Source organism: Procambarus clarkii, chromosome 4 (genome assembly GCF_040958095.1).
Source record: "Procambarus clarkii isolate CNS0578487 chromosome 4, FALCON_Pclarkii_2.0, whole genome shotgun sequence".
Classification (NCBI taxonomy): Eukaryota; Metazoa; Arthropoda; class Malacostraca; order Decapoda; family Cambaridae; genus Procambarus; species Procambarus clarkii.
This window is the reverse complement of record NC_091153.1, coordinates 11,462,229-11,488,582: the sequence shown is the minus strand read 5'-3', so window position 1 is coordinate 11,488,582 and position 26,354 is coordinate 11,462,229. Positions and strand designations below refer to the sequence as shown.

The following is a 26,354-nucleotide window of genomic DNA, read 5'->3' as shown; positions in this document are numbered from 1 at the left end:
TTATGAACAGTGCTGAAAAGATTCCTTTGACAATTTTTAGCTAAGCGAAAGGCTGTTTTAGTTAAGAACAGTGTTGGAAAGAGACTACATATTACTATTTTCAGATGAGAGAAGTGATATTTTAGTTAAGAAATTACAAGGAAACATGATGAAGTAACTATTTTTAGTTGACTGATGAATACTTTAGTTAAGGAAAAAGACAAAACATGATGAACATGACTTTTTCTGATGATTGGCGGATAATTTTAGTTAAGAAATGGCAATGAAACATGATGAACACGGTTATTTTCTGATGAATGGGGAATATGTTTAGTTAAGAAATGATGAAAGTTATTATTTTTAGTTGATTGACGATGGATAAAAGCTAGATATGAACAGTTTTGGAAAGTTTCCTTTGACAATTTTTCTTGATGAAACATAGCGCCTGTTAAGAAAGTGCTGAAAAAAGTTTCCTTTGACAATTTTTAGCTAAGAGAAAGGTTGTTTTAGTTAAGAACAGTGTTGAACGAGGCTATTTCTGACTATTTTTAGTTGACTGGATAATAAGTTTAGTTGAGAAATGACGAAAGTGACTATGTTTTTAGTTGATTGGTGAAAGATTTTTTAGTTAAGGAACGTTAGATAACATGTAAGGGGAAAAACCTAGAGAACATATGGGGAACATGGCAAAGAACATATGTAAGAAAAGTTGATGAATACAGTGAACATGCTGGGAATATGAACTTACAGAGAACATGAAAACATGATAAGGAGAATAGGGATTACAAAGAATGAACAATGGACTTGTGAAGAACATGGAGAATATGACAAAAGAATGTAGAAAACATGTAAGTGAAGGTGAAAAACGAAGTGATCTTGTGAGGAACATGAACTTGTAGAGGAACATGAATATTGACAAAGAACACAAAATATGGAAGTTAGCATGAATATTGAGTATAAAAGTTGTAAAGAGAACATGTGATGAATATGAAAACATAGAAAATATGCCTAGAATTTGTAGAGAACATAATGAGACTAAGAGAAAGATTACATAAAAAATGGAGATACTTGTGAAAATATAAACTGAATGGGACTGTGAACATTTGAAGAACATGGAGTGAACATAGAAAACATGGACAAAATGTGAAGAACACAGTGAATATAGAGAAAATATGCAAATACAGTATGATTATTGAAGGTTTTGATACGTTGGGGATGAGAAGGTAAGGGAGGGAAAGGGTAAGAGTTAAGCTGGAGACGGACTTGATCGAAAATATTTATGTCTGATGATCTAAGGCTGAGGGAATGGAACTTGGTTAATGCCCTGATTAATTTTACTACGTTAGAAAATAAGGTGATCTTAAATCTTAGGATGATTTAGTTGGAACTAAAGAACTTGTACAAATGAACTAAGCTGGGGCACAAGAGTTGAAACTTGATAACTGAACTGGTTTTTATTTACTATGTCTGAAAATGTAGTTGGGTGTTTAAATCTCAGGGGGATTTGGATTGATAGTAATGAATTTACAGGAGTGAACTTGGACAGAGGACAAGAGCTAGAGTTTTATAATTGTTTTCATCATATTTACTATGTCTGAAATACAGAGGGTAAAAATTTCGGGGAAATTGATGGTTTATTTACAAAGACTTGAGGGTGGAAGAGGGTGGGGGACGAGAGCTGGAGCTCAGTAACTGACTTGATCTTATTTACTAACTTTGAAGTATGTCTGCTTTTAATTTAGGGAAATTAATGGGTTATTTACAAAGATACGAAAGAGAATTAAGGCGGGGGACGAGAGCTGGAGCTCGATAACTGACTTGATTTTATTTACGGTGTCTGAAATACAGAGGGTAACAATTTAAGGGAAATTGATGGTTTATTTACAAAGATACGAAAGAGAACTAAGGCGGAGGACAAGCGCTGGAGCTTGGTAACTGTTTTGATCTTATTTACGGTGCCTGAAATACAGAGGGTAGAAATTTCAAGGAAATTGGACTGATACTAACGAAGATACGAGAGAGAGCTAAGGCGGAGGACAAGAGCTGGAGCTTGGTAACTGTTTTGATCTTATTTACGGTGCCCGAAATACAGAGGGTAAAAATTTCAGGGAAATTGGACTGATACTAACGAAGATACGAGAGAGAGCTAAGGCGGAGGACAAGCGCTGGAGCTTGGTAACTAAATTACTGTATTGAACTACATTTGAAATATGATTATTTTTAAATTTTAGAGGGATTGGAATGATAGTATTCATTATAAGACAGGGGACTAAGGTGGGGAACGGGAGCTAGAACATGCTTACTAACATGATTTATTTGTGTAAAACTGACTTGCTTAATGAAAAGGAGCAAACATACGATGTTGGAAAATAGTTGAACTGAATGAAAGGAGAGAGAGAGAGGAGGGACGGTCTAGATATTATTATGGAGAAGATAAGATAAGAGGCCTGGCTGGCTGGGCGCAAAGTAAATAAAGGCGACGCGACAGATTGCGAGGTAAGGGGGGAGGGGGGGGGGTGTGATGTACGAGACTTGAAAACCCTGACTTACACAGGTGATTTTCTAAATTTATATGAATAACTAAGGCTTACATAGACGATTTTGTAAGTTGAAAACATGTAAAATATGTCCGTAGAGTTCTCCTGGAAGCCCTAAAGTGCTACACACGTTATTTGAATTTCTCCCATAAGGCTTTAACAAACTTCTAAGTCTCGGAAATTATTTTTCTCATAAGAAATCCTTACTTCTAAAATCTGCGACTGACAAAATTTACCTGAAAACCCCCAAGCGCTATACACGATTTTCTAAATTTACCTGAAACCCTTGGGGCGCACAGGGGATATTCTAAATTTACCTGAAACCCTTGGGGCGCACAGGCACTTTTTTTCCCAGAAAAAAAAGGGCCTGTGAGGCGCCTTCCCTACTACTTATGTGGGCCTGCGGGCCGCTCCAAGCACCAGCCTGGTGGACCAAACTCTCACAAGTCGAGCCTGGCCTCGGGCCGGGCTTGGGGAGTAGAAGAACTCCCAGAACCCCATCAACCAGGTATCAACCAGGTAACATAAGGGGAACACGCACAAGGGGACACAGGTGGAAACTGAGTGCCCAAATGAGCCACAGAGATATTAGAAAGAACTTTTTTAGTGTCAGAGTGGTTGACAAATGGAATGCATTAGGAAGCAATGTGGTGGAGGCTGACTCCATACACAGTTTCAAGTGTAGATATGATAGAGCCCAATAGGCTCAGGAACCTGTACACCTGTTGATTGACGGTTGAGAGGCGGGACCAAAGAGCCAGAGCTCAACCCCCGCAAACACAACTAGGTGAGTACACACACACACATACACACACACACACACACACACACACACACACACACACACACACACACACACACACACACACACACACACACACACGCCTTTATGGTGGTTAATATTTGCCTGTGTGAGCCACCTGTGCGAGCCACCTGTGTGAGCCACCTGTGTGAGCCACCTGTGTGAGCCACCTGTGTGAGCCACCTGTGTGACCCGCCTGTGTGACCCACCTGTGTGACCCACCTGTGAGAGCCACCTGTGTGAGCCACCTGTGTGAGCCACCTGTGTGAGCCACCTGTGTGAGCCACCTGTGTGAGCCACCTGTGTGAGACGCCTGTGTGAGCCACCTGTGTGACCCACCTGTATGAGCCACCTGTGTGACCCGCCTGTGTGACCCACCTGTGAGAGCCACCTGTGTGACCCACCTGTGTGACCCACCTGTGAGAGCCGCCTGTGTGACCCACCTGTGTGACCCACCTGTGTGACTCACCTGTGAGAGCCGCCTGTGTGACCCACCTGTGTGACCCACCTGTGTGACCCACCTGTAAGAGCCGCCTGTGTGACCCACCTGTGTGACCCACCTGTGAGAGCCGCCTGTGTGACCCACCTGTGTGAGCCACCTGTGTGACCCACCTGTGTGAGCCGCCTGTGTGACCCACCTGTGTCACCCACCTGTGTGACCCGCCTGTGTGAGCCACCTGTGTGACCCACCTGTGTGACCCACCTGTGTAAGCCACCTGTGTGAGCCACCTGTGTGAGCCGCATGTGTGAGCCACCTGTGTGAGCCGCATGTGTGAGCCGCATGTGTGAGCCACCTGTATGAACCACCTGTGTGACCCATCTGTGTGACTCACCTGTGAGAGCCGCCTGTGTGACCCACCTGTGTGACCCACCTGTGTGACCCACCTGTGAGAGCCGCCTGTGTGATCCACCTGTGTGACCCACCTGTGTAAGCCACCTGTGTGAGCCACCTGTGTGAGCCACCTGTGTGAGCCGCATGTGAGAGCCGCATGTGTGAGCCACCTGTGTGAGCCACCTGTGTGAGCCGCCTGTGTGAGCCACCTGTGTGAGCCACCTGTGTGAGCCGCCTGTGTGAGCCACCTGTGTGACCCACCTGTGTGAGCCATCTGTGTGAGCCACCTGTGTGAGCCGCATGTGTGAGCCGCATGTGTGAGCCACCAGTGTGAGCCACCTGTGTGAGCCGCCTGTGTGAGCCACCTGTGTGAGCCACCTGTGTGAACCACATGTGTGAGCCACCTGTGTGAGCCGCCTGTGTGAGCCACCTGTGTGAGCCACCTGTGTGAACCACATGTGTGAGCCACCTGTGTGAGCCGCCTGTGTGAGCCGCCTGTGGTTCCACTACCAACTACCCTCTTATCCCTATCTTCAGACGCCACTCTGGAGATAAAGAAACTCTGCTCCACCTCTCAAACCACTTGAGCTGGACGGTAGAGCAATGTCCTCGCTTCATGCAGGTCGGCGTTCGATCCTCTACCGTCCAAATGGCTGCGCCCGCGAAACACACGACTACGACGTTGCTACAACGTTCGAACAAGTTTTAACACCTAACAAGTTGTAACAAGGAGAAACTAGGGACAGTTACGTTGTTTGCAAGGCTGCCACCATTCCTCTCCCCTCGTCTCATCCCAAAGCCTTATCCAGACCTCTTCCACGTGCTATATAGTCGTAATGACTTGGTGCTTTCCCCTAATAACTCCCTACCCTTCTACCACTCACAATGAATTTCATTTCCCAATGCCACCATTCCCCCCTTCCCCCCCTTTACCTTCAACGCCATTCTCGGCGCCTCTCTGTGAATTACATCTACCAAAGGATATTAAGGACAGAATTAAGGATATTTCCTCACCTATCCTTAAATTACTTACCTCAACACCTCCCATTCTCCCGTGAAGGGAGTGCATGAGCCGCCGCCTCGCTGTTCCCGCCTGTCTTGCCCTTCCGCACCTCATTAGACATAAAGCCCCAGTTAACACAGTGTTTTTACCCAACAGTGAGGCCAGAGCCGCCCCTTGATCATTTTAGAAATATACGCTACAGGCGCTCCGTGACTGTGTTAAAATTGTGAGGTTTTATAACATGACCGTCAGGCACTGGGGCTGACCCACAGTAACTGGGGCTGACCCACAGGCTCTTGGGCAGACCCACAGGCACTGGGTCTGACCCACAGGCACTGGGGCTGACCCGCAGGCACTGGGACTGACCCACAGGCACTGGGGCTGACCCACAGGCAATGGGGCTGACCCACAGGCATTGGGGCTGACCCACAGGCACTTGGGCTGACCCACAAGCACTGGGGCAGACCCACAGACACTGGCGCTGACCCACAGGCACTGGGGCTGACCCACAGGCACTGGGGCTGACCCACAGGCACTGGGGCTGACCCACAGGCACTGGGTCTGACCCACAGGCACTGGGGCTAACCCACAGGCATTGGGGCTGACCCACAGGCACTTGGGCTGCCTCACAAGCACTGGGGCTAACCCACAGGCACTGGGGCTGACCCACAAGCACTGGGGCAGACCCACAGACACTGGGGCTGACCCACAGGCACTGGGGCTGACCCACAGGCACTGGGGCTGACCCACAGACACTGAGGCTGACCCACAGGCACTGGGGCTGACCCACAGGCACTGGGGCTGACCCTCAGGCACTGGGGCTGACCCACAGACACTGGGGCTGACCCACAGTAACTGGGGCTGACCCACAGGCTCTTGGGCAGACCCACAGGCACTGGGTCTGACCCACAGGCACTGGGGCTGACCCGCAGGCACTGGGACTGACCCACAGGCACTGGGGCTGACCCACAGGCAATGGGGTTGACCCACAGGCATTGGGGCTGACCCACAGGCACTTGGGCTGACCCACAAGCACTGGGGCAGACCCACAGACACTGGGGCTGACCCACAGGCACTGGGGCTGACCCACAGGCACTGGGACTGACCCACAGGCACTGGGGCTGACCCACAGGCACTGGGGCTGACCCACAGGCACTGGGTCTGACCCACAGGCACTGGGGCTAACCCACAGGCATTGGGGCTGACCCACAGGCACTTGGGCTGCCTCACAAGCACTGGGGCTAACCCACAGGCACTGGGGCTGACCCACAGGCACTGGGGCTGACCCACAGGCACTTGGGGTGACCCACAGGCATTTGGGGCTGACCCACAGGCACTGGGGCTGACCCACAGACACTGGGGCTGACCCACAGGCACTGTGGCTGACCCACAGACACTGAGGCTGACCCACATGCACTGGGGCTGACCCTCAGGCACTGGGGCTAACCCTCAGGCACTGGGGCTGACCTTCAGGCACTAGAGCTGACCCAAAGGCACTGGGACTGACCCACAGACACTGGGGCTGACCCACAGGCACTGGGGCTGACCCACAGGTACTGGGGCTGACCCACAGGCACTGGGCCTGACCCACAAGCACTGGGGCTGACCCACAGACACTGGAGGTGACCCACAGGCACTGGGTCTGACCCACAGGCCCTGGGGCTGACCCACAAGCACTGGGGCTGACCCACAGACACTGGAGCTGACCCACAGGCACTGGGGCTGACCCACAGGCACTGGGGCTGACCCACAGGCACTGAGGCTGAACCTCAGGCACTGGGGCTGACCCTCAGGCACTGGGTCTGACCCACAGGCACTGGGTCTGACCCACAGGCACTGGGTTTGACCTACAGGCACTGGGTCTGACCCACAGGCACTGGGTCTGACCCACAGGCACTGGGCCTGACCCACAGACACTGGGGCTGACCCACAGGCACTGGGTCTGACCCACAGGCACTGGGTCTGACCCACAGGCACTGGGTCTGACCCACAGGCACTGGGTCTGACCCACAGGCACTGGGTCTGACCCACAGGCACTGGGTCTGACCCACAGGCACTGGGTCTGACCCACAGGCACTGGGTCTGACCCACAGGCACTGGGTCTGACCCACAGGCACTGGGTCTGACCCACAGGCACTGGGTCTGACCCACAGGCACTGGGTCTGACCCACAGGCACTGGGTCTGACCCACAGGCACTGGGTCTGCCCCATAGGTTCAGACCCAGTGCCCACCACGACTCTGACATATGAGAAATCAGTGTTGAGGCCCCAGTAGGAATGAGCGACCACAGTGTATTGGTGTTTGAGTACCTGATTGAAGAAGGGTTATTGAACTCGAGGAGGGATACCGAAACCAATAGCTTAGCATACCGAAAGGGAAACTATGAGGAGATAAGAAAATTCCTAACAGATATAGCATGGAAAACAGAGCTCAGGGAAAAGACGGCCCAAGATATGATGGAATACATCACGCAAAAATGCAAGGACGCAGCAAACAAGTTTGTCCCAGTCCAAAAGGAAAACAGTGAAATGAAGATGAGAAACCCATGGTTTAATCAGAGATGTAGGCTAGATAAGCAGCAAAGTAAAAGGGCATGGAGAAACTATAGGAATAACAGGACACTGGAGAGCAGAGAAAGATACCAGAATGCCAGGAATGAATATGTCAGGATGAGAAGAGAGGCAGAAAGACAATACGAAAATTACATCGCAAGCAAGGCAAAGACTCAGCCTAAATTGCTGCATAGCCACATCAGGAGAAAAACAACAGTAAAGGAACAGATTATGAAATTAATGATAGGGGCAGAAGGATTCACTACAAACGACAAGGAAGTGTGTGAGGAACTGAATAAGAAATTCCAAGAGGTCTTCACCTTAGAGCAAGGAGAAATCCCAGAGATAAGAGAGGGAATAGCTAACCAGGAACCACTGGAAGAGTTTGAGATTACCAGCGGGGAAGTAAGGAAGTGTTTACTAGAATTGGATGTGACAAAGGCTATAGGCCCAGATGGAATCTCCCCTTGGATACTAAAGGAAGGAGCAGAAGAACTGTGCCTCCCGCTCTCCATGGTGTATAACAAATCACTGGCAACAGGGGAACTGCCAGAAATTTGGAAAGCAGCTAACGTAGTCCCGATATACAAGAAAGGGGATAGACAGGAGGCACTGAATTACAGGCCAGTGTCCCTAACCTGCATACCATGCAAGATGATGGAGAAGATTGTGCGAAGAAAGCTAGTGGAGCACCTGGAGCGAAAGAACTTTGTAACACAGCATCAACATGGATTCAGGGATGGCAGGTCCTGCCTCACAGGGTTACTTGAATTCTACGACCAGGCAACAAAAATAAGGCAAGAAAGAGAAGGGTGGGCAGACAGCATATTTTTGGATTGTCAGAAAGCCTTTGATACAGTGCCACACAAGAGGCTAGTGAAAAAACTGGAGAGGCAGGCTGGAGTGAAAGGGAAGGTACTCCGTTGGATACAGGAGTACCTAAGTAACAGGAGACAACGAGTCAGTGTGAGGGGCGAGGTCTCAGATTGGCGAGACGTTACGAGTGGAGTACCGCAGGGGTCAGTCCTTGGACCTATACTGTTTCTGATATATGCAAATGATCTTCCAGAGGGTATAGAATCGTTTCTCTCAATGTTTGCCGATGATGCAAAAATTATGAGGAGGATTGAAACTGAGGACGATAGTATGAGGCTACAAGATGACCTAGACAGACTGAGTGAATGGTCCAACAAATGGCTGTTGAAGTTCAACCCGAGTAAATGCAAAGTAATGAAACTAGGCAGTGGAAATAGGAGGCCAGGCACAGGATACAGAATAGGAGATGAAGTACTTAATGAAACGGACAGAGAGAAAGATCTAGGAGTTGATATCACACCAAACCTGTCTCCTGAAGCCCACATATAAAGAATACCGTCTGAGGCATATGCGAGGCTGGCTAACATCAGAACGGCGTTCAGGAACCTGTGTAAGGAATCATTCAGAATCTTGTACACCACATATGTAAGACCAATCCTGGAGTATGCGGCCCCAGCATGGAGCCCGTACCTTGTCAAGCACAAGACGAAGCTGGAAAAAGTCCAAAGGTATGCCACTAGACTAGTCCCAGAACTAAGAGGCATGAGTTACGAGGAAAGGCTGCGGGAAATGCACCTTACGACACTGGAAGACAGAAGAGTAAGGGGAGACATGATCACAACCTACAAAATCCTCAGAGGAATCGACCGGGTAAACAAGGATGAGCTATTCAACACTGGTGGGACGCGAACAAGGGGACACAGGTGGAAACTGTGTACCCACATGAGCCACAGAGACGTTAGAAGGAACTTTTTCAGTGTCAGAGTAGTTAACGGATGGAATGCATTAGGCAGTGATGTGGTGGAGGCTGACTCCATACACAGTTTTAAATGTAGATATGATAGAGCCCAGTAGGCTCAGGAATCTGTACACCAGTTGATTGACAGTTGAGAGGCGGGACCAAAGAGCGAAAGCTCAACTCCCGCAAGCACAAATAGGTGAGTACAAATAGGTGAGTACAGGCACTGGGTCTGACCGACAGGCACTGGGTCTGACCCACAGGCACTGGGTCTGACCCACAGGCACTGGGTCTGACCCACAGGCACTGGATCTGACCCACAAGCACAGGGGCTGACCCACAGGCACTGGGGCTGAACCTCAGGCTCTGGGGCTGACCCACAGGCACTGGGGGCTGACCCACATGCACTTGGGGTGACCCAAAGGCACTGGGTCTGACCCACAGGCACTGGGTCTGACCCACAGGCACTGGGGCTGACCCACAGGTACTGGGGCTGACCCACAGGCACTGGGGCTGACCCACAAGCACTGGGGCTGACCCACAGGCACTTGGGATGACACACAGGCACTGGGGCTGACCCACAGGCACTGGGGCTGACCCCACAGGCACTGGAGCTGACCCACAGGCACTTGGGATGACCCACAGGCACGGGGGTTGACCCACAGGCACTGGGGCTGACCCGCAGGCACTGGGGTTGACCCACAGGCACTTGGGATGACCCACAGGCACTGGGGTTGACCCACAGGCACTGGGGCTGACCCACAGGAACTGGGGTTGACCCACAGGCACTGGGGCTGACCCGCAGGCACTGGAGGCATGACACATTGATAACAATGCATTATAATATATATCAATCATGACAAGCTTTCACTGTTGTTCGCAATGGTCTCACATCACGCAATGTGGGCCTCACATCACGTAATGTGGGCCTCACATCACGCAATGTTGGCCTCACATCACGCAATGTTGGCCTCACATCACGTAATGTGGGCCTCACATCACGTAATGTGGGCCTCACATCACGCAATGTGGGCCTCACATCACGTAATGTGGGCCTCACATCACGTAATGTGGGCCTCACATCACGCAATGTGGGCCTCACATCACGTAATGTGGGCCTCACATCACGTAATGTGGGCCTCACATCACGTAATGTGGTCCTCACATCACGTAATGTGGGCCTCACATCACGTAATGTGGGCCTCACATCACATAATGTTGGCCTCACATCACGTAATGTGGGCCTCACATCACGCAATGTGGGCCTCACATCACGTAATGTGGGCCTCACATCACGTAATGTGGGTCTCACATCACGTAATGTGGGCCTCACATTACGTAATGTGGGCCTCACATCACGTAATGTTGGCCTCACATTACGTAATGTGGGCCTCACATCACATAATGTGGGCCTCACATCACGTAATGTGGGCCTCACATCACGTAATGTGGGCCTCACATCACGTAATGTTGGCCTCACATCACGTAATGTGGGCCTCACATCACGTAATGTTGGCCTCATATCACATAATGTGGGCCTCACATCACATAATGTGGGTCTCACCTGTCTTCACTCACGTCGAGGTATGAGTCGAGTCGTTAACGACGAAACTACAACATTGCTGCAACATTCGAACAGCTTGAAACACCTTCTAAGGGAGCTGCCAGTCGAAGTGAAGAAGGGAATTGTTCCCACATCTGGAAAACTGGTTTCGTGTCAACGTTCTAAGTTAACCATCCACGAGTTGTAACAAGTATCTAACGCGCCATAAAAACTTTATAACAGGATTAACTTTGTAACAAGCTATAACAAGGTAACAATAGGGACCGTTAGGTTGTGTGCTTGCAAGGGGGGAGGGGTCTCGGGGAGCAGCCAAGTGTTCAGGAGGCTTCCGGCTGTAAGGGCCGGATGGCACTGGAGCCGGATGGCACAGGAGCCGGATGGCACAGGAGCCGGATGGCACAGGAGCCGGATGGCACTGGAGCCGGATGGTACTGAAGCCAGAAAACGCTTATCCAATTAAGATACTAAGGAACTTATCTAATGCCTTGAGGATTGACAAAAGATTACCGCCCCACCTTTGCCACCACAAGGACTTCCTCTTGCCCTTCTCAGACGGACCGCATCACCACCACCACAACCACTACCACAACCACAACCGTCACTGCCACCACAACCACTGCCACCACCACTACCACTACCACCGCCACAACCACTGCCACCACCTTCACCACCGTCACAACCATCACAACCACTGCCACCACCGCAACCACCACCACCACCTCCACTACAACCACCACTGCAACCACCACCACCTCCACTACAACCACCACCGCAACCACCACCACTACCTGGACCAACACAACCCTCGGCCACCAACTGAGGTCCAAAAACACACACAATAGCTAATTACGTTTGCCCGTGAAAAAACTTGTCCCCTCTCTCTCTCTCTCTCTCTCTCTCTCTCTCTCTCTCTCTCTCTCTCTCATAAAGCTGTTTCTAACACTATACACTCAAAACTATTATTATTATTCGCATTCAACCTGCTCTCGCACAAGACAGCACATATATGACTTATTGCTTATAGTCACTATTTTGCTTATAAATAAGTACATATGTGACATATTCCAAGTTATATTTTTTCAAGGCATTAACTTTTTCTCTCAGTTTTATTTAAAAACAGAGATTTTATACAAAATTTTACAATATCTTGAGTTACTTTACAATTTTTTTAAATATTTTATTTTTGGTTTATTTTTTATAAAACTGTAATATCAATATAGGTATAGGTTCAGAACTAATTGTAATGTCTTAACATACTAAGAAGGTTAGGTTAGGCTGTGGTTTTCTATTCAGCATTTCAAGGTAAACTCAAATATTCACAATAAAATAGTATGTCACATATGCACTTATTCATAAGCAAAATATTGACTATAAGCAAGTGCGAGAACGGGTTGTTGCATTTGCTTTGTGTCAGTTAATGAGTAGATGTTTCTGAACATTCTCATAAATAGACATACTATTTCCTACTTCACTATCACCTGGGCACAGAAATGCATAGTTGAGAGAGAGGAAAGGGCAAGGAATTATCAAGGGAGAGTGCCAAGCCATTACGACTATATAGCACTAAGTCAGGATAAGGATTTGGGATGGGACGGGGGTAAGGAATGGTGCCCAACCACTTGGACGGTCGGGGAGTGAACGCCGACCTACATGAAGCTAGACCGTTGCTCTACCGTCGCTACCGCCGATGGGATTCCAGCATTATGCCCAATTTGGTCGAATTTCGGTCAACAATGTCTGAATAATGCCTGCCGGACATGAACTCTCAACCGTTTGTATTGTGTTAAGTTGCACTTCATTTTGCACCATGCGTCCCAGTCAAGGAGCGGGTTGGCCTCAAACACATCGCGAGCTCCAGCCGGACTGTGTCGAGTTCAGCACTTCCTGGGACAAGGCTGCTACGGAATCTCTACACTCAAAGTCCTACCGGCTCCTCTATCTCACTTCATGAAGTGTGTAAATTTCACAAAGATACAAGTATCTCGTTTACTGAGCCACTCCTGAGTGTACATACGTACGTACGTACATACATACATACGTACATACATACATACATACATACATACATACATACATACATACATACATACATACATACATACATACATACATACATACATACACAGCACAGATAACTAGAGGCGAGCATTTACATAGCGAAGAGCATAATCACGATACCATATGATCAAAGGTAGTTGAGGGCCAGACCCTAATTGGTTTACCAGCTCCGGTGCCCATGCGCCTCACCCACTTGCCTATACCACTTTGGCACTACTAATTCCTTCTACCACTTGACTCTGCCACTTGGAAGCCTCCATCTTGGCTTTACCTCTCGGCCACTACCACACAACAATAAGCCAGTCAGATACTATTTAAAAAATGGAAGCAGGGACGAAGGCAGGAGTGGATACTTCCATGGCTAGTCTCTGTCTCATGGCTAGGCTTGTTTGTGTCCCCGAGCCTATTTCTTTCACCTTGTTTTACTATGTTTTCTCTCTCCCTCACTCTATCCTTCTCACTCCCCCTCTTCTCCCCTCTTCTCCCCTATTCTTTCCCTCTCCCTCCCTCCCTCTCACTGATGCCCGGCCGCTTATTATATATTTCAGAGACACTGGGACTCCAGGCTGGTGGAGGACCTTGTGACTCACGTTAGTTGTGTTGTTACTGATAGATCATGGACCTATTGGACCACGTTGTCATCATCTTTCTCCTCTCTCCTCCTCCTCCTACTACTACTACTACTACTACTACTACTACTACTATTACTACTAATCGCTGTTCTTCTCTAATTTTTGCACAGGCAATTTCTGTGATTACAGTTGGTTTATCTGAAGATTGTTCGGGTCCGGTGTTTGTTAGTTTATATCTTCGTGAATTTTGTTTACTGGATATGTTGCATGCGTGTGTGTATGTTTATCTAATTCTCTGTCTCTGTTTGTCTCTTCGCTGTTTGCTTGACTCTCTCTCTGGCATTGTTTGTAATGTGTATCTTTAAAAATTTACATTTCTCACTAAGACTAATGCCACTATGAATCCCTTACGGGTTATTCTTTGCGTGGGCTGCCAGTCTAAGTGAGGAAGGGAATTGCACCCCACATCTGGAAAACTGGTATCGAATCAACGTTATTGACTGACTAGGTCATTCCATGTCAACCATCCACCGATTACTCCAGGTCAACGGTGTTGCAAAGCAAAAACCTTTGATAGCTTATTTGGAATGTCAGTTACTGCAATAGGCGTTGTGGTATGTGGAATGCAACAGAGGTGGAATGTTACTTCAACCTTACCACCTAGCTTACACCGAAGACTCCTATTACGAGTTTTGTTGCAACTGTAACCATTGAGGCAAGCCAAACTGGCCTCACTTTTATCTAGTAGAGGGGTCAAGGTAGCCTATTACCCCCATCCCCCCCATCCTCCCCCTCCCCCCATCCCTCCCCCCCCCCTCACGCACCAGCTCGTTCTCCGTTTAATCCCCAACGTCACTAAACTGTTGTACTAAATTGCCCAAACCTAACCTACCCGAGGAGCTAAGACCTTTTGTGCCAACCACCACAGTTTATTATTGTATATATTCGCTTTATTATTTTAAGTATTTGAGTAATGCAAAAATCGTTTTAAATTCCCTGGGTCATCAACGTTCCTCCAACACACAGCTTGAGACCTGTTTAAAATTATAGGCGTTATAAATGCTCACCATGTTGGTATCGTGCGTCGTTATCTTGAGGTTATCTTGAGATGATTTCGGGGCTTTAGTGTCCCCGCGGCCCGGTCCTCGACCAGGCCTCCACCCCCAGGAAGCAGCCCGTGACAGTTGACTAACTCCTAGGTACCTATTTACTGCTAGGTAACAGGAGCATCAGGGTGAAACAAACTCTGCCTATTTGTTTCCGCCTCCACCGGGGATAGAATCTGGAACCTTAGGACTACGAATTCGAAGCGCTGTTCACTCAGCTGTCAGGCCCCTAGAGAGAGGAGAGAGACGGCTGCTACACAGAAGAGCATCTGTGTAGCATCTAGGGCCTGATTCACGAAGCAGTTACGCAAGCAATTACGAACCTGTACACCTTTTCTCAATCTTTGGCGGCTTTGTTTACAATTATTAAACAGTTAATGAGCTCCGAAGCACCAGGAGGCTGTTTATAACAATAACAACAGTTGATTGGCAAGTTTTCATGCTTGTAAACTGTTTAATAAATGTAACCAAAGCCGTCAAAGGTTGAAGAAAGATGTACACGTTCGTAAGTACTTGCGTAACTGCTTCGTGAATCTGGACCGTGGTCAATATCATAGCCCATTCTCAGGTTAGACTTGTTCATGACGCTTCCGTTTCCAAATTTGCATTCATACATTTTCACTTAATAAAAATAAATATTTTCCCTTAAATTAATATTATCAAACATTATAATTACGTGTATTGTTAGGCCTATGGTGAGTTGTGTGTTTTGGTTTCGTTAATTATTATTTCCAGTATCTGGAAGAAGTGTTACAGAGATGCAGTTTAAACATAGGAAATTAATACAATAGTGTTCAAGAACATTTGGAACGCAATATACATAATTAGTTATGAGTCATGTCTCAAAGTGCTTTTCATACCTAAACAGATGGAGGCAACTGTCCAGTCTTTATTAAGAATGGTCAACAGTAGTTAGAGAACAGCTTGACACGACACAGTACGAGCTGGAAATGCATGAAGGAACTCTCGAGTGAAAGCTTCGAACATCTTCAGGATGTTCCAATGTACTATTCTGACAATACATTGACAGAATAGTACATGTGTGTCCTTTATACCTGCCCCCCTCCCCTCCCCTCATAAACAATGGCCAACTGCTCGTTAATCCACACCCACTGTTTGTGATTGAAAGACACTTTCCACACGGCTCAAATGATTACATTCGAGCTGTTATTGGGCATAAATACGCTATCTTCCAGGATTCGAATCACACCTCTCTATATGCTTCACCCACGTATTAAAACCACCTTGCAGACGAGGAGTCACAATAACGTGGCTGAAATATGTTGACCAAACCACACACTAGAAAGTGAAGGGACGACGACGTTTCAGTCCGTCCTGGACCATTCTCACAATCGACTTGAGAATGGTCCAGGATGGACCGAAACGTCGTCGTCCCTTCACTTTCTAGTGTGTGGTTTGATCAACAAAACCACCTTATCTAACCAAACCTATGCAAAACTATACAATAAAATATAATATACATTAATACTTATATATACACGAATAAAAGTAAGTAATTATCTTAAGAAGGTGCCAAGCTGGGGAGACTATGTTCGAATAAAAATGTGAGTAACATAATAAGTAGAAATATACCAATGGGTTTTTGTGGTCGGTGGGAGCGTGGATGAACACAGCTCGAGGATGAGTTTGTCTGTCTCTTCTTCTTCTTGAGAATAGGCGCAGTTTGCATGAAGGGGTAACCCTCCCGATGACTGCACCAGGACAGATGTAAGGAGACGCGTTGACGGTCAGGAGGAGAAGAAAGTCAAAAGCGGTAGATGTGATGGGCCGTAGAGAGAGGAGTGGCGACGAAAACAGAGGCGAACGTTAGAGGGAGACTCCCCGCACCGGGGGGCGGGGCGTCGTGATCACGGTGGCAGCTGATCCATGCACGGCTTAGCAGCGTGCGCAAGACGGGAACTAATACTTCTCCGGAAACTTGTGTAACGGAAAGCGCAAGCAGTACGCTTCCCATATCACCCGCAGGTCAGCGGGCAGCCGGCCACCAGGCGGCGCCCTCGGCTGAGACATCCTATCCGGCACCCTATACACAAACTCCTTCACCCGCGACACCCAGACAGTGGACGAGCACCACGGGATCGGAAGCACCCGGGCATCCCGATAAGGGCCCAACTCCGGACCCTCACAGGGCACGACCCCAGCAGACGGGACTAGGCAATCCCCAGACTGGAGCAAGGAAGGAGGGGATACAGCAGGGGACGCAGGCGCGGCACCGACCCCACCACCGGGCACAGGAGCCGAGGCCCTCTGGCGCACATCTTTCCGCAACATCACGACGAGGTCCCGATCAGCAGGGACAACCCCCCACTGCGGAGATCCAACAGCAGGAGACGCAGGAGGAGAGGCACAGGTAGCAACGTCGGAGCCCCTCACAGCACCACCATTCTCGGCGGGGGGCGCCAGATTACCATTCTCCCCCACCTCCTCCCAAGGCACACCACGAAGGGGAGACACACTCCGAGCCCGCCGTGAACGCTTCGAGACAGGCCTCACCACACCACGCCCAGCAGGCCCCGCCGCAGGCACGGCCACCATCTTTACATCCACACAGGCCACACCCGCACCGTCCGAAGAGTCCACAGAGGCCACATCACCCACACTGTCCACATCATCCAGGGAAACAGCCTCAGAACACCGACGCGCACGCTTCTGCAAAGGGACGGAAAGAGCAGAACTACACTCACCAACACACACAGACACGGCAGGCACCTCCCCCTGCCGAAGCACCCCCTCTAAAACAGCAGAACCCGCGTCCCCGGGAGCCGGTATCACATCCACAGGCGGGGGCGGGACATGGACCTCCACCGAGACATCCTTCACTACACGCAGCTCAGGCGACGGCCCGACACCCACACACACCGGCTCAACAACCCCAGGGGCCATAGCAGTCACCTGACGTGTCGCCGTAGAACTCGCCCCAACAGGCGGAGCAGCAGACAGGCAATCAGGCGCCTCAGGCACAGCACCTACTCCATCCTCAGAACCGTCCGAACGTAACAAGGGCGGGAAATCCTCTGCACGAAAAACATGCACCCTACCAGTTGCACCCACGTCGCACGCCGCAGCCAGGTGACCCTCGTGACCACACCGATAACAGGTGCGCGGTTGACCCCGGTACAAGCAGCGGAGCGTGTAACCCAACACGGACATCGACGACGGTACACTACACTTCAGCGACATCGTCAGGGTGCGGGAGCCGTCAAGCATACCAACACAGTGCCCGGCAACGACCTTGTTCCAACGAACACTTAACACGGTCCCAAATCGCTCAAAACAGGAGGTTAAAAAGTCGTCCTGAAATTCGAAGGGGGCACCATGCACCGCCACAGACGTCAAGGTGACACTAAGATTCACCACCTTAACTGAGCCAGCTGAATCAGGGAGTGGGTAAACACGCCCCTCACAACGCTCGAGAAACACCTGAAAGGCAGCCTGGAGGCGGAACTTTACCACAGCACGGTTGCCCTGAAGCAGCTGGACGCCCACCAGGTCCGACAGCTGCACATGAAGCACGTCCACCAGGGCGACACCAACCAATGGATGGTCCACCGGCACCGTAAACGCTAGACCAGCCGACAATGTCCTCTGCACTGGAGGGCGAGATGACCCCATGGCGAAGGCAAACGTCACCCTGTCAGTGGCAAACCACCACCAGCAGGGCAAACAAGCAATCACCCAACGTAAACACTAGCCAGTGCGGAGAGACCTCAGGAGCTTCCGACCTGGCCGGTGGTCACCACGCAACTCCGTTTGTCTGTCTACACCGACAAGTGTCTCCACCTTCTCGGTGTTTGTTCACTAAAAGTAACCTTTAGTTCAAGACAATGCCCCCGGGTGTACTGGACAATGGAGAGTACTTGATGGCTGGTCAAGTAAACTCTTGTGGTGGCCTAAACGACCCTCTAGAGGATGAGAAGCCTTAGGCCCAACGTTCAACCAGAACATGCGAAGCAGTAACGCAATACCAGAAAAAGTTACATTCCCGCTCCAGTGCCAGGTAAGTCCACTACGGGCTCAACATAGCCTATACTACTTGGAACTTTTTCTTCGCAGTAGGTGCATCTAAAACAACAACAACCCAACACGACCTCATCAACACTGGCCAAATGATTGTTTATTCAGTCACCGTCCGCCCAAGTTAATGAATACGAAACACACGACTCGCAATTGATGGCGATTGAACTATTCCCAAAGAGTGCTTCGCTCACTTCCTATGTTTAAATCCCAACTCTCCGAATCCATATGCCAGTCCAAACCCCATAAACAAAGGCTAAATGCTCGTTAATCCAGCCACCAAATCCGCTAGATTAACGTGGATTTGGTCATTGTTTATGACGACGGGCTGCACGGCTCAGCTGATGACGTTCCAACTGTTTCCGAACAGTGCTTCGCTGACGTTCTCTGTTCGAATCGCTCCTCTATAGATGCTTCACCCATGTACTACAACTACAAATAAATGTCAGAAGAACATTAACACCTACCCTAATATAGGCTTAATTATACACCAAATTCTTATAATAATTTATATAAAAAACTACACATTTTTAATACACTGTTAAAAATTGATATATGCGTCTTTGGGGTTGACCGCTGAATGGACGAGCAAGTGTGATGATGGATTGCAATAATGGTAGGGCCAGAAACATGGTACATTCGAGTCACTGCTAACAGGTGCTGGAACGTAGGGCAAGCAGCTACACTGAGTGCACATGGAGGAGAGTCTTGCGTTCAGTTCAGTCCCACTGGGGGCTGACATGGAAGAACAATTTCAGCCATAATCAGAACACAGGGGCACGTCTGAGTGACAATGTGCTTGTACGAAATATTAGAACACAGGGGAACATCTGAGTGACAATGTGCTTGTACGAAATACCAGAACACAGGGGCTCGTCAGAGTGCCAATGTGCTTGTACCAAATATCAGAACACAGGGTTGTCTAAGTGCCAATGTGCTTGTACCAAATATCAGAACACAGGGTTGTCTAAGTGCCAATGTGCCTGTACCAAATATCAGAACACAGGGTTGTCTAAGTGCCAATGTGCTTGTACGAAACATGGACTACTCCAGCAGCTCATGTATCAGCTTGACTCTGTACGAAACTACGACTCACAACGTGTTTCATTAACTCTCATGTCTACAGGAAACGACCCTAAATCAACGACGTAACTAAGACACCATCCCGACCCTAACATAGGCCTAAAAATATCATAAATCTATAAAAAATTCGAGAAATTACCGATTGTTATTAACCCGTAAGAAAGCATGTCATTCGATTGTTAGATATGCAAGTCCAATAGTGACTTATTACCGCCGACGATAGTCACTATTTGTACTATTGTCTAGCGGTGGAATATGACCAGACTTATGGTTTTCCAAGCTCGGGGACATGAAGACTGTTAGGGTTTTGAAGGTTCTCCTAGGTAGGTGAACAGCTGATCTTCTCCCGGGATACAAGCCACTGCTAGGTGAACACAGCTAGGGGAACACTGCTAGGGGAACACTGCTAGGGGAACACTGCTAGGGGAACACTGCTAGGTGAACACTGCTCGGGGAACACAGCTAGGGGAACACTGCTAGGGGAACACTGCTAGGGGAACACTGCTAGGTGAACACTGCTAGGGGAACACTGCTACGGGAACACTGCTAGGTGAACACTGCTCGGGGAACACAGCTAGGGGAACACTGCTAGGGGAACACTGCTAGGGGAACACTGATAGGTGAACACTGCTAGGTGAACACTGCTCGGGGAACACAGCTAGGGGAACACTGCTAGGGCAACACTGCTAGGGGAACACTGATAGGTGAACACTGCTAGGGGAACACTGCAAGGGGAACACTGCTAGGTGAACCCTGCTCGGGGAACACAGCTAGGGGAACACTGCTAGGGGAACACTGCTCGGGGAACACAGCTAGGGGAACACTGCTAGGGGAACACTGCTAGGGGAACACTGCTAGGTGAACACTGCTAGGGGAACACTGCTAGGGGAACACTGCTAGGGGAACACTGCTAGGGGAACACTGCTAGGCGAACACTGCTAGGGGAACACTGCTAGGGGAACACTGCTAGGGGAACACTGCTAGGTGAACACTGCTCGGGGAACACAGCTAGGGGAACACTGCTAGGGGAACACTGCTAGGGGAACACTGATAGGTGAACACTGCTAGGGGAACACTGCTAGGGGAACACAGCTAGGGGAACACTGCTAGGGGAACACTGCTAGGTGAACACTGCTAGGGGAACACTGCTAGGGGAACACTGCTAGGGGAACACAGCTAGGGGAACACTGCTAGGGGAACACTGCTAGGTGAACACTGCTAGGGGAACACTGCTAGGGGAACACTGCTAGGGGAACACTGCTCGGGGAACACTGCTAGGTGAACACTGCTAGGGGAACACTGCTAGGGGAACACTGCTAGGTGAACACTGCAAGGTGAACACTGCTAGGGGAACACTGCTAGGGGAACACTGCTAGGGGAACACAGCTAGGGGAACACTGCTAGGGGAACACTGCAAGGTGAACACTGCTCGGGGAACACTGCTAGGGGAACACTGCTAGGGGAACACTGCTAGGGGAACACTGCTAGGTGAACACTGCTAGGTGAACACTGCTAGGTGAACACTGCAAGGTGAACACTGCTAGGGGAACACTGCTAGGTGAACACTGCTAGGGGAACACTGCTAGGTGAACACTGCAAGGTGAACACTGCTAGGGGAACACTGCAAGGTGAACACTGCTAGGGGAACACTGCTAGGGGAACACTGATAGGTGAACACTGCAAGGTGAACACTGCTAGGTGAACACTGCAAGGTGAACACTGCTAGGGGAACACTGCTAGGGGAACACAGCTAGGGGAACACTGCTAGGGGAACACTGCTAGGTGAATACTGCAAGGTGAACACTGCTAGGGGAACACTGCTAGGGGAACACTGCTAGGGGAACACTGCTAGGGGAACACTGCAAGGTGAACACTGCTAGGGGAACACTGCTAGGGGAACACAGCTAGGGGAACACTGCTAGGGGAACACTGCTAGGTGAACACTGCAAGGTGAACACTGCTAGGGGAACACTGCTAGGGGAACACTGCCAGGTGAACACTGCTAGGGGAACACTGCCAGGTGAACACTGCTAGGGGAACACTGCTAGGGGAACACTGCTCGGGGAACACAGCTAGGGGAACACTGCTAGGGGAACACTGCTAGGTGAACACTGCTAGGGGAACACTGCTAGGTGAACACTGCTAGGTGAACACTGCTTGGGGAACACTGCTAGGGGAACACTGCAAGGTGAACACAGCTAGGGGAACACTGCTAGGGGAACACTGCTAGGGGAACACTGCAAGGTGAACACTGCTAGGTGAACACAGCTAGGGGAACACTGCTAGGGGAACACTGCAAGGTGAACAATGCTAGGGGAACACTGCTAAGTGAACACTGCTAGGGGAACACTGCTAGGGGAACACTGCTAGGTGAACACTGCTAGGTGAACACTGCTAGGTGAACACTGCTAGGGGAACACTGCTAGGGGAACACTGCTAGGGGAACACTGCTAGGTGAACACTGCTCGGGGAACACTGCTAGGGGAACACTGCTCGGGGAACACTGCTAGGGGAACACTGCTAGGGGAACACTGCTAGGGGAACACTGCTAGGTGAACACTGCTAGGTGAACACTGCTAGGGGAACACTGCTAGGGGAACACTGCAAGGTGAACACTGCTAGGGGAACACTGCTAGGGGAACACTGCAAGGTGAACACTACTAGGGGAACACTGCTAGGTGAACACTGCAAGGTGAACACTGCTAGGGGAACACTGCTAGGTGAACACTGCTAGGGGAACACTGCTAGGGGAACACTGCTAGGTGAACACTGCAAGGTGAACACTGCTAGGGGAACACTGCTAGGGGAACACTGCTAGGGGAACACGGCTAGGGGAACACTGCTAGGGGAACACAGCTAGAGGAACACTGCTAGGGGAACACTGCAAGGTGAACACTGCTAGGGGAACACTGCTAGGGGAACACTGCTAGGGGAACACTGCAAGGTGAACACTGCTAGGGGAACACTGCTAGGGGAACACTGCTAGGGGAACACTGCTAAGGGAACACTGCTAGGGGAACACTGCTAGGGGAACACTGCTAGGGGAACACTGCAAGGTGAACACTGCTAGGTGAACACTGCTAGGGGAACACTGCTAGGGGAACACTGCTAGGGGAACACTGCTAGGGGAACACTGCTAGGGGAACACTGCTCGGGGAACACTGCTAGAGGAACACTGCTAGGGGAACACTGCTAGGTGAACACAGCTAGGTGAACACTGCTAGGGGAACACTGCTCGGGGAACACAGCTAGGTGAACACAGCTAGGGGAACACTGCTAGGTGAACACTGCTCGGGGAACACAGCTAGGGGAACACTGCAAGGGGAACACTGCTAGGTGAACACTGCTCGGGGAACACAGCTAGGGGAACACTGCTAGGGGAACACTGCTAGGTGAACACTGCTAGGGAAACACTGCTAGGGGAACACTGCTAGGGGAACACTGCTAGGGGGAACACTCAGCCTCAGGTTTAAGGAAATGTTTCCAAACAGCTCGTCCTGTCCAGGTATCGAACCCGGGACCAATCTGCCGCAAGTCGACAGTTGTGTGAGCCGTCGACACAAGGAATGGTGGGTAGGGAGGGAATTATCGGAAGCAAGCGCCAAGCCATAACAACTATATAGCACTGGGAAGGGGTCAGGATTAGGTTTAGGGATGGGACGGGGGGAAAGGAATGGTGCCCAGCCACTTATGGACGGTCGGGGATTGAACACCGACCTGCGTGAAGCGAGACCGTCGCTCTACCGTCCAGCCCAAGTGGTTGGTGGGGAAACACATCAAAAAATTGTTTAGGAAAATACAGATAGAGGGAGAATAACATACATTTTCAGACTAATCCTGTTTCTTTCCACTAGGGCGATAGAGGGCGACTGTGAAGAGCCATCCAACGCAGAAGAGAGCGATGGAGGAGCAGCAGCAGCTGCTGGAGGATCAGCTGGAGGAGGAGGAGGAACAGCTGGAGGAGGAGGAACAGCAGTATGGGAAGGAAGAAAAGGATTAGCCCTCTATGTTGACGGCGCAGGCGCCAACGTGATGCCATCTAGCTGGGAGAGCAACAGAAAAGGTGCAGCAGGCAGCGTGGGGGAGGCTGTACAAGGGGATGGAACAGGAACAGGAGGAGGAGGAGGGGGTGTTGGAGGAGGAGGTATCGAAGCAGGAGTGGGAGGGTGGGTGTGGCTGCGGCGTGCAGGAGCGCTGGCGGGCGCGGGCACCCTGTGTAAAGAGCACGCCCTCACCGCCCTGCTGGTCTGCGCCTCGTGGGACGTAATCCGCCACAGGAAACATATCTGCAGGTATGTTACATCTTGTGTGGTGGAGGCTGTCTGGGTCTCCTTGGGCTATCCTCCTTATCCCTTCTCCCCCCCCCCCGCTCTCCTTCCTTGCCTCATCCCTCACCTTCTTCCTCCCTCCTTCACCTTCTCCTATTCTCCTTCAGTCTCTCCCTCTCTCTCTCTCTCTCTTCATCCGTCTCATTCTCCCTCTGTCCGCCTCTCATCACCCATCTGCTTCTCCCTACCTTTTGACACCTCTTCCTCCTCCCTCCCTCTCATCATCTCTCTCTCTTTTCACACCCTTCGTCCCTCTTTCCAGCTCTTCTTCTCTCCCTCCCTCCTTCTCTCCCTCCCTCCTTCTCTCCCTCCCTCCTTCTCTCCCTCCCTCCTTCTCACCCTCCCTCCTTCTCACCCTCCCTCCTTCTCTCCCTTCTTGAATTATGCATGAATCATGTGTGTTGGATATTGTGTGTGTGTGTGTGTGTGTGTGTGTGTGTGTGTGTGTGTGTGTGTGTGTGTGTGTGTGTGTACTCACCTCTTTGTACTCATCTTTTGTGCTTGCGGGGGTTGGGCTGTGGCTCTTTGGTCCCGCCTGTCAACTGTCAATCAACTGGTGTACAGATTCCTGAGCCTACTGGGCTCTATCATATCTACATTTAAAACTGTGTATGGAGTCAGCCTCCACCACATCACTGCCTAGGGCATTCCATCCGTTAACTACTCTGACACTGAAAAAGTTCCTTCTAACGTCCCTGTGGCTCATGTGGGTACTCAGTTTCCACCTGTGTCCCCTTGTTCGCGTACCACCAGTGTTGAATAGTTTATCCTTGTTTACCCGGTCGATTCTCCTGAGGATTTTGTAGACTGTGATCATGTCTCTACTTACTCATCGGTCTTCCATTGTCTTAAGGTGCACTTCCCGCAGCCTTTCCTCGTAACTCATGCCTCTTAGTTCTGGGACTAGTCTAGTAGCATACCTTTGAACTTTTTCCAGCTTAGTCTTGTGCTTGACAAGGTACAGGCTTCATGCTGGGGCCGCATACTCCAGGATTGGTCTTACATATGTGGTGTACAAGTTTCTGAATGATTCCTTACACAGGTTCCTGAACGCCGTTCTGATGTTAGCCAGCCTCGCATATGCCGCAGACGTTATTCTCTTTATGTGGGCTTCAGGAGACAGGTTTGGTGTGATATCAACTCCTAGATCTTTCTCTCTGTCCGTTTCATTAAGTACTTCATCTCCTATTCTGTGTCCTGTGTCTGGCCTCCTGTTTCCACTGTCTAGTTTCATTACTTTGCATTTACTCGGGTTGAACTTCAACAGCCATTTGTTGGACCATTCACTCAGTCTGTCTACGTCATCTTGTAGCCTCCTACTATCATCCTCTGTTTCAATCCTCCTCATAATTTTTGCATCATCAGCAAACATTGAGAGAAACGAGTCTATACCCTCTGGGAGATCATTTACATATATCAGAAACAGTATAGGTCCAAGGTGTGTGTGTGTGCGTGTGCGTGTGTGTGTGTGTGAGTTAACCAAAGACGCCACATTATCCTCCTCCATGCTACCCATCAAGGGAATCACTGCATTTTTCCATTCAAAGGGACAAAATAATAACAGACTCTACCCTCTGTTATCCTGCAGATTACTCCTGGGGCGGGCTGGCGGCGGCAGCAGCAGGACTCTGGCAGCTCTCTTCAGAAGACTCTTCTGGTTAAGCCTTATAGTAAGTGACCAATTAAAACACATACAAAACTAACGTGTTTATATACAGTGTATGGTACACACGTAAATACATGTATTTAGAACTCTAATGTAACTATATCCTGAATATCCTGATGGGACTATATCCCATAATGTTAATGTTATAATCCCATGGGATTATAAACCCATATAATGTTTCTATATCCTGAATGAATATCCTCTCCATCTGGAGAGGATATTCCAGATGGGACGATGCCTGTTATATAAGTTACCGAAAATATATTAAGAAAATATATATAAAAATCCTTGCGTGTGCTTAACTAACCTTCACCACCAATGGAAATAGGTAGAAGCCTAGAGTAGGTACTCTGTGTGTGTGGGGCTTTGGGCTTGGGTATCCCTCTCCTAGATCAACACTGCTCTCAACTGATGAGTCGCGTTCTTTTTCGCTATGGTAGTCACGGTTAGAGGGGGAGGAGG

At 49.7% G+C, this 26,354-nt stretch overlaps 1 protein-coding gene across 1 annotated transcript in view; it reads left to right on the top strand.

The window, feature by feature from the left end:
- LOC123748612 (protein O-mannosyl-transferase TMTC1) overlaps nucleotides 1-26,354 on the top strand; it is a 311,491-nt gene that overhangs the window by 163,278 nt on the left and 121,859 nt on the right. Inside the window, 2 exon segments of the mRNA XM_069335107.1 lie at nucleotides 23,753-24,190; nucleotides 25,815-25,896. Coding sequence (XP_069191208.1) covers nucleotides 23,753-24,190; nucleotides 25,815-25,896 — 520 coding nt within the window.